At 50.4% G+C, this 9,066-nt stretch overlaps 1 protein-coding gene across 1 annotated transcript; it reads right to left on the reverse strand.

Annotated features, from left to right (window-relative positions):
* Nucleotides 1-687: 687 nt before the first annotated feature.
* On the reverse strand, nucleotides 688-8,802 carry THNSL2 (threonine synthase-like 2 (S. cerevisiae); the record flags this gene model as incomplete). Its single annotated transcript, XM_009995623.1, has 8 exons — nucleotides 688-916; nucleotides 1,039-1,178; nucleotides 2,370-2,495; nucleotides 5,208-5,356; nucleotides 6,604-6,834; nucleotides 7,540-7,692; nucleotides 7,961-8,155; nucleotides 8,772-8,802. Coding segments are annotated over 8 exons (1,254 nt in total), but the record flags the coding sequence as incomplete, so codon positions are not given.
* Nucleotides 8,803-9,066: the final 264 nt, after the last annotated feature.

Consider the following 9,066-nt stretch of genomic DNA (forward strand, 5'->3'; position numbering starts at 1 on the left):
GAGTTAGGGCTGCTCAATCTAGAGAAGAGAAGGCTCCAGGGAGACCTTAGAGCACCTTCCAGTGCCTGAAGGGGCTCCAGGAAAGCTGGGGAGGGGCTTTTCATTAGAGAGGGCAGTGATAGGACAGGGGGTAATGGTTTTAAACTGAGAGGTTTAGGTTAGACATCAGGAAGAAATTCTTCACCCCGAGGGTAGGAATAGGCTGCCCAGGGAGGCTGTGGAAGCCCCATCCCTGGGGGTGTTTAAGGCCAGGTAGGATGAGGCTTGTGCAGCCTGGTCTGGTGGGAGGTGTCCCTGCTCATAGCAGGGAGCCTGGAACCTGATGGTCTTCAAGGTCCCTTCAACATTCACCATTCTGTGATTCTACAATTCTATGATTCTATGATCCCAGCACAGGGCTGGAATTGCTGGATAATGCTCAGGAAGCTGGTGACTGGGATGGTGCTAAAGCACCTTTCTGAAGCAGCTGGTAATGATGGACCAGGCGGGTTTATTCGCGTTTCCATTCGTTTTTATTAATAGGAAAAAAGGGATAGAACTGCAGAACTCGTTATTCCATGGCAAAGTATATTTTTGTTAATAATTCCTTGCATGGAGAGTGTAGGCTCCTCCTCCAGCAGAACACAGGGCTCTCCTGGGAGTGGAAAGTGAGCCCCGGAAGGCACCAGCCAGCGGTGCCCCAGCAGATCAGCTCTGGGTGAGCCCCTGCCCCGTGACCCCCCACCGCCGTGCCACGGCTTCGATCCGTTCCCGGAGCACCTGTGCCCAGTCCTGTCCCCTCTCCAGAGGAGTGGACCTGGTTTCCATGGCCATCAAGGCAGTGATGTCCGGGGGGAGCTGGGGAACCAGGCCGGCTCGGAGCAGCGCGTCCTGAAATTTGGCTGCAGAGGCTGGAGCCAAGCAACAGCGGGGGGTGCTAGGAGGGAAAGAAAAGCAAGGAAATCCCAATGGAAGCAAGACCCAAGCTGGAGGTGCTGCAGGAGCCAAGGGAGAAGTGATGCTCCAGTCCCTGATGGACCCAACCGGGGCTGTCCTTACCTGTCTGGCTGTGAGTAGTGGTAGTGAGCAGCCACGGCAGAGTGAGGGCACAGCAGGTAGTGGTTTTCCTCCCAGCAGAGCTGCATGGCTCTCACAATGTCCTCGTCAGAGGCTGAGCAGGAGCGCAGGGTCTGGGAGAGCTGTGGCCATGGGGGGGACACGGGGAGGTTTGCAGAGGGCTTCACCACCCCACCCCAGCCCTGCCAGGCTGGTGCTGTGGGCACGCAGCAAAGCAGTTGGAAACAGGGAGGCTGGAGGATGGGGCTCCCCAGGGATTGGAGGAAAAGGGGATGAGGCACTGCTGGAAAACACCACAGGCCCAGGGTGCTGGAGAGGGGGTTCCATACCCAGGTGCTGGGAGCATGGAGAGGAGGCAAGAGCTGGCTCCTCAGCTCTGCACTGCTATCTATTTTCATGCTCCGTGGGAGTTTCTGAGGGCTTGTAAACCCCACCTCAGTGTAATAGCTCTTCATGCTTTGAATAATGTATTTTTTCAGTCTTTATTCTACTGCTGCACCAGCAGGAGCAGGCACTGGGCAAAGGATCCTTGCTGGGGACAGTGAATATTGGATGGGAAGAGGCAGGACTTTGCATCTGGCCCAAAGAGCCTCACAACTCTAACATCTGGCTTTCTCTTGAATTTGGGTAGATCCTAGGAAAAATTTCTTCACAGAAAGGGTTGTCAAGCACTGGGACAGGCTGCACAGGAAGTGGTGGAGTCACCATCCCTGGATGTGCTTAAAAGTCGTGTAGATGTGGTGCTGAAGGACACGGTTTAGCAGTGAACTTGGCAGAGTTAGCTCACTGGCTGGACTTGACGATTTTGAAGGTCTTTTCCAACCTAAACAGTTCTGTGATCCTCTCTGCTTTGTGCCTGTGCTCCCACTTGCCCTCACACCGAGGCTGAATTCCAGCTCCAAACCCAGCAGCCCCACTCCCAAAGCCCACCCAAAGCCCACCCAAAGCCCACCCTCCCTTCCTGCCAGCACCCACCTTACGGTGCCTCAGTGCGCAGCCACTGCCACCGTGGCCAGGGATGCAGAGGTTTCACATCCTACTAATTCAAATAATTGCAGGCATTCTTTGAATTAGCTTTGCAAAAAAGAATTAGGCTTCTTTTTTAAAACTTAATTTAAAAAAAGAGGTTTTTATCACCTCCATGCACACGCATTGATATAAAACTCCAGCTCTGGCCTCACACTTATATTTTTTAGTTGAAAACTCCACTGTGATTTTTTTATTAGTATTATGAAAGTGTGTTTAAAACAACTGGTAGTGGTAAATCTCCTTACATGTGCACACACACAGCTCTGTGGGTGTGAGGAACTGACCTTTCTGTGCAGCTCCTCTGGCAGCTGAAGGCGTTTTGATGCACTGAATTGCTCCATCAGCGTTTTTGTCAAGTGGCTGTCGGAGCCCGAGAGCAGCCAGAGGATCCTCTCCACATTGTAAGGCTCCTGGGATAACAAGGCAATAGGTGAGCAGTGGAAATGGGAGCATCTGGCTCAGGGGGCGAGCACCTGTGTGGATTCCCTGATGTCTAAATTAGGGTTGAGGTCCCACTGCCACGTTTTTCTCGGTGAAAGCTGGGGTGGGGTTGGTGTGTTCCTACACTTAGATCCCAAGACAAGTCTTTGGGAATATGATGTCCTTCAGAACCCTGACCTGTCAGAGCAGTCTGGCAGTGACCATTGGATTAAAAAAAAAACACCCTAATGAAGGGATGACAGATAAATCAACGGTGTGACCACATCTGTACTATCACCTTGAGGAGCCCAGGCTAATAACACAGTGTGTCTTTGAGAACCAGGAATATCCAGCTGTTGACTCAGTGTTGCAGATGCTGCTGTGAGTCACCCAGCTCCCACATGACTTTCTGAGACACCCCTGCAGGGCTGATCAATAATCTTTATGAACATACAAGGCATATATAGGGCCTGACTGGCTTCTATGTAGCAATCCCTGTTGCAACACTGCAGCAAAACTGGGTGCAAGACCATACAGAAGGGTCCCAAACCAATTTCACTGCTCAGCATCTCATTCTTGCACTCACAAGCACCAAGAAACCTTCATCCAGGTGGTTTGGTCAAGATACGTTACAGGGACAGACAGGTCAAGGGGCACCAACTACCAAGTCCTCCCCCTGTCTCCTGGGCTCAAGGGTTGCTTCTGGATGAGCTCTTTATACCCTGTAGCAGCTGACAGTGTCTGTGACCTTTCCTCTCTCCATCCTGTCCTACCTTGGCAAGTCATCAGGACTTACTCAGCCTTTCGTGTCCTTATCTGGGTGGCTTATGGCCCCAGTCCTGTTCTTCATCTTCCCACCATCATCTCCCAGAGCTTCCAGTCTGTAATCTTCAGTCTAGTCTGGGTGTAGCCTGCCCTTTGCTTTAGGCTGTCCCATTTCAGGCTGTCCTCTACTTCCCAACCTGGCTGTCCTGAGCAGATACATGTCAACATGTCTGGACATCGATGACCTGCTACTGGAGCTGCCTTCAGCACCATCCTCCTGACACCTCCCTCTCCTGCCCTTTCTTCTGCTGCTCCCATATCCAGACCTTTCCCTTCACCCTCCATTCATATTAGCCTTATGGTTTCCAGTACAGAGCACTGTATTGGCACCAGTAAGTCGACAGGACACCGGTGCAAGAACTGGCCTTGCCATTTAAATTATTAGCCAGCCCTCAGGTCTGGTTTTGTCCCAGGTCACTAGAGTTATCCAGGAGGAAGTTGGGGCCTAGTCTGGAGGACAGGTTATTGTAGGGACTGTTCCCAAGAAAAGTTCTGGCATGTGGACATGAGCTGCATGGTGCTTCCTGACCTCAGGGTCAGAGAACAGTCCCTGGTTGGCTTTAGGTACTGCAAAGACACCATGTCTGCTGTGATTCTCCTGGGATTGCTCCTTACAAGGCTCATCCACACAGACTTTCTTCTTCACCTTCAATTCTTCAGTTAGTGTTTAGCTGCAAAGTTTTATCTGCTTTAACTTAGACTGGAGAAGAGGCAACCTACAGAAGTTGTGCACCCTCCAACCTTGAAGTTTTCCAACTAGACAAAGCCCTGAGCAACCCAGTCTGACCTCAGGGCTGACCATGGTTTGAGCAGACCTCCTGAATTCCCCTTCAGCTATAGAAATATTTGCATGGGTGCCTTCATATGTGAGCTGAATGATGATGTCCCATGTCCCATGCAGCTGTGGAGAAGGACGTGAAGAGGGACACACCAATCCAGCTCCTTGGGCATCTCTGGACAACACCTCACCTGGCTGCTTTCCCTCATGCTCCCAAAGTCTGGGATACCTCAGCAGACCAGTGCTACTGAAGGGACACAGGCCAAGAAAGGAGTCCATCTACCATGTTAGCTCTAAGGAGCCCCACACATTCATGCCTCAGTAGGAAAGTTAAGCTGCAGACCACAGCAGCCTGGTGATAGGGACACAATGACTGCAAAGCATGGCAGCTCCTCCAGCCTCCCAGGTCCTCCCAATGTGTCTGGACAGCTTTTGGAAAACCCAGGTAGCTTAAGGCCACAGTGATACAACACCAACTGTCTCAAACTTTGGTGATTTGCTTGAAAGCAGATCCAGTCCCTATGGATTTCATGCCTACCCAGGTAGGGTATGAAATGGGAGGCATTTGCTTCCAGGTGTTTCTTTCCTACACTTCCATGACTTTTCACTTCTGAGGCCTTTGCCTGCCTGCTGAGACTTGTTTTACTCTGAGCAAGCTGCAGATGGCCACAGATGAGGCATTTCTTCTGGGTTTTCCTACCTTCTTCCTGGTCTCTTGCTCTTGGTGGAGCCTTTCAGAAGCATCAACAAAGTCCCTGAGACATGACAGGATTTATAATTTTCTAAATGTCACATTTTGAGAAAACATCTGCCTCTTGCTAACCTTGCACATAATGAAGTCCCAGAAACCCAGTATTTAACAATGAAGATTGCAAAGTCAGGCCCTGAAAAGTGAGGAAGAAGGTTTGATCTATCTCAGCTCAGCAGTCTGCAGCATAAATGTTCATCATGAGTCACATCTCCTGATGCATCACTGAGAGGCCTTGCCAGTGGCAGAATGACACTCTCATGAAGCAGACAGAACAGAGCACAAAGGAAAAAAAAGTATAAAGAAATGTAATATTTGGTATTTTCCCATTTTGCCCAATTCATTACGTACCTGAATATCCATGGCTGATGCTAACGTAGCCTTCACACTCTCTGACAGGGAGAAATCTCCATGTTGAACAGTCCTGTGAATGATGTCATTGCTGTTAACCGCAGCAACAAGTTGGATTGGGAGACCCATTTTCTGGGCAATACAGCCAGCTAGGAAAAAAGTGAAAAAACACGTGTGTTTGGTGAAGAAACATTCAAAGGAGGTTTGGCAAAGAAATCGTTGTACAATTTGATTGAGCATGTAACTGAGAAGCAGAACTGACATTTCCTAATGGACTCTGATAGGACAAAGGGTTGTTCAGCCTGTAGAAGAGAAGGTTCTGGAGAGACCTTAGAGCACCTCCCAGTACCTGAAGGGGCTACAGGAAAGCTGGGGAGGGGCTTCTTATTACGGCAAGGAGTGACAGGATGAGGGGTATGGATTTCAAGCTGAAAGATGATTGATTCAGATTAGATATTAGGAGGAAATTCTTCGCTGTGAGGGTGGTGAGACACTGGCCCAGGTTGCCCAGAGAAGCTGTGGCTGCCCCATCCCTGACAGTGTTGAAGGGCAGGTTGGATGGGACTTGGAGCAACCTGGGCTGGTGGGAGGTGTCCCTGCCCATGCAGGGGGGTTGGAACTAGATGATCTTTAAGGTCCCTTCCAACTCAAACCATCCTGTGATTCTATGACTCTGTATCTGTCTCTACTGCTTTGGTAGAGCACCAGCTTATGAAATCTGGGGATGCAGTGCTCCATCTGCCATTGAACATTGACCCTTGGGCAACTCCACATTTCAAGATGGATGGGCAGGGAATCAAGAGGTCCAGCAACTGCTGCTCAGGAAGGAGTGAATGTCTGGGGCTCTTGCAGCTTATTAATACTGCCTCAGATGGGCACTCTGGAAGTGCAGTGAATGCAGGTGAGTCCATTGGATCCTTTACTGCCTTCATAAACCTATTTTGGGATTGAGGCAATCAAGGACTCACATTTAGAAGGCCAGACTATACAATTAAGAGGGGTTCTTCTGACCGCACGCTACCCTGCAAACCAGGATAGGACCAGGCAGGACTCCACACCTCTGTTAATGTCTCACTTAGGCAATCAGAGCCACAGTATTTTCCCTCTTTTCTGCATCAAACATGATCTGTCCTTTTCCAGTGTGCCCATCCTCAAGATAGCTACAGTCATCATCAAAGGGTGGTTTGGGATTTTCTGCACCTTGCAAATCAGCAATGACACCTGCATGAGTAATAACCATTCATGAGTAATAAAATACAACTGGTTCTGAAGAAATCCTACCAGAGAGTGGGTGTTTTAATAAATAGCAATACCCAGTATCTGCAAAGTGCTTTTAGTCCATAGGTCACAGCACTCTCTCTCCCTTCCTTATCTAACCTATCTTTCTTCCCTTCACCTGTGATATTTCCTCCTCCTCCTGTTGGCACAACAATTTCCACCACTGGCAATGGGTTGGTATCCAGGGATGGGGCACACTGAAAGTAAGCATAGAAGTGGTGAGCAATCTGCACCATAATCCTTGACCAATTGACTGAATTCAAGCTCATCAGGTTGTATTTTCTGGCAAAATCCACATCAGCAAAGAGTTCCTTGATGGGCTCATCGATCTCATCGCTGTTCCCATGGGCTGTCAAAAGGAGAAAGGAAAGATTAGATCTGCCAGCATCAGCACATCATGCACCAGGTATTTCTGCTCAGAAATAGGGTCAGTCTCAAGCCCTGGGGTTTGCTGTGGCCAGGGATGTCCTGAGCTGCCCGCCTGCCTCTGGGGCTGTACGAGCTGGGGGTTGAGAAGCACCATGTGGAAGCTGGGTGGTTCCTGCAGATGTTGCACTCTGGGCTCTTGCTTATGCCAAGTATATATTTGGCAGGAAGGCAAATGCCTGCATCCCCTGTGAGCTGCCAAGATGAGACCTGGCTGAGCAGAGGAGCTCATGGGACAGCTCAAGCACTCAGTGATGATTCCTAACCATGGGGACAGCAAAGTGGTAGTGGGTGAGCTACCCACAAAGAAGATGGGACAGAGGGAAGGAATAACTCGTGATTCTTTTAGTGCCAAGAAATGGTGTTGAATTGAGTGCAGCCACCTGCACTGAGCAGCAGCTGCCTGCATGAAGGCAGCTCTGATCTGAGGAGAAAATGAAGCCTTGAACCACTTGGTCATCAAAGCAGGGACATATGCTACAGGCTCCTGTCAGCCAGATGTCCAAAGATGGTGACCATGATGGCAATGGCCTGGCTGGCTGCAGCTGCAGCTGCCCCCTGAGACTTTCAGGGTCACAGTTTTGATGCAGCAGGGCCATAAAGTGGACAGTCCAAAAGCAATGCCAACCAGCAAAGACGTGGACATTGTCTTCAATGACAGTGGTCATCTGAAGCTCCTGTATCTGGGTGCAGAACCCCTTAGGCAGCAGAACAAAGATGTCCATGTTCTTCTGCCCTCTCACACTCTCGATGGCCGAGCTCCCAGTGTCCCCTGAAGTCCCTGTTTCAAATTGAGGGAGAAGGAAGAAAAGCAAAAAAAATAGATGTGTCCACCAAATCTGCATTGCTGCACTTGTAAGAAAAAGATGCAGAGAAGTTCCATGAGATGCTTTTGGCTTGAGTAGCCACCCTGGCATTGCCCAGAGATCACACACCAGCCACTCCTGAGGCAATACCACCCTGAAGCAGCCTGGGACAGATGTGGGATGAGGGCTCTCTAGGTACAGATCTGGCCAGCAATTTCCCCTGCTACAAAGAGGCATACTCACCCACCACAATAGTGACATGCTTCTGCTTTTTCTCCAGGAAGTACTGCAAAAACTGTCCCGTGCAGGACAAGGACAGATCCTTAAATGCATAAGTAACCCCGTGCCAGAGCTCCAAAACATTCAGCCCATTCTTCAGCCTGGAAAGATGGACCACATCCTTGTGTCTGAACCTGCTGAAAGCCCTGTCGATCAGGTCTAGAGGGAAAAATGGTGAAAAGGGCTGTTAGATTGGGTAGAGGAGTTATTTCTCTGATTCATGGCTTCCTTTATCTGTGCTCTTCATGGTCCTTGGGAAGCTCCCTCCACAGCAGTCCCAGCTGCTGCAGAGGTGACAGATACCCAACAAGTTATTCCTAGTTATTAGGAGTAAATCACCCCAGCATCACTGTGTTTCTTAGCTCCATGGCAAGTAACCCCGGGGGACACTCAACACCACCTGGGCAAAACACAAAATAAGTGCAGGAGGCTGAACTTCCATCCCAACGAGGTGGTGAGACAGAGGTTGTCGCTGCCCTCTGGTGGGAGCGATAGCGGATAGAAACGTTGATGTCACACCTCGGGGAGCAGCAGAAAGTGCCCGTGGGAAGGCAGGGCTGGAGGCCAGCAGGGTGCCCGGGTGGGCGTGGGGCAGGGGCAGCCTCATCAGCCTCCAGAAGCCCTGTTTGCAACGGGTAATGAGCCCCAAGCGAGGCGACAGAGATGGAAAGGAGCAGGCGGTGGCTCAGCAGGATCCACCCCGAGAGGGCCAAGGAGAAGATGGGGTGAAGACGGGCAGGTGAAGGCCCCTGATGCCCATCCCTGCCGGGCTCACCGTTCAGCGCGCTCCGAGGGACCAGCGAAAGGAAGGGAAAGGAAGGGAAAGGAAGGGAAAGGAAGGGAAAGGAAGGGAAAGGAAGGGAAAGGAAGGGAAAGGAAGGGAAAGGAAGGGAAAGGAAGGGAAAGGAAGGGAAAGGAAGGGAAAGGAAGGGAAAGGAAGGGAAAGGAAGGGAAAGGAAGGGAAAGGAAGGGAAAGGAAGGGAAAGGAAGGGAAAGGAAGGGAAAGGAAGGGAAAGGAAGGGAAAGGAAGGGAAAGGAAGGGAAAGGAAGGGAAAGGAAGGGAAAGGAAG

This window comes from Chaetura pelagica, unplaced genomic scaffold, assembly GCF_000747805.2.
Source record: "Chaetura pelagica isolate M959 unplaced genomic scaffold, ChaPel_1.0 scaffold34, whole genome shotgun sequence".
NCBI classification, from domain to species: Eukaryota; Metazoa; Chordata; class Aves; order Apodiformes; family Apodidae; genus Chaetura; species Chaetura pelagica.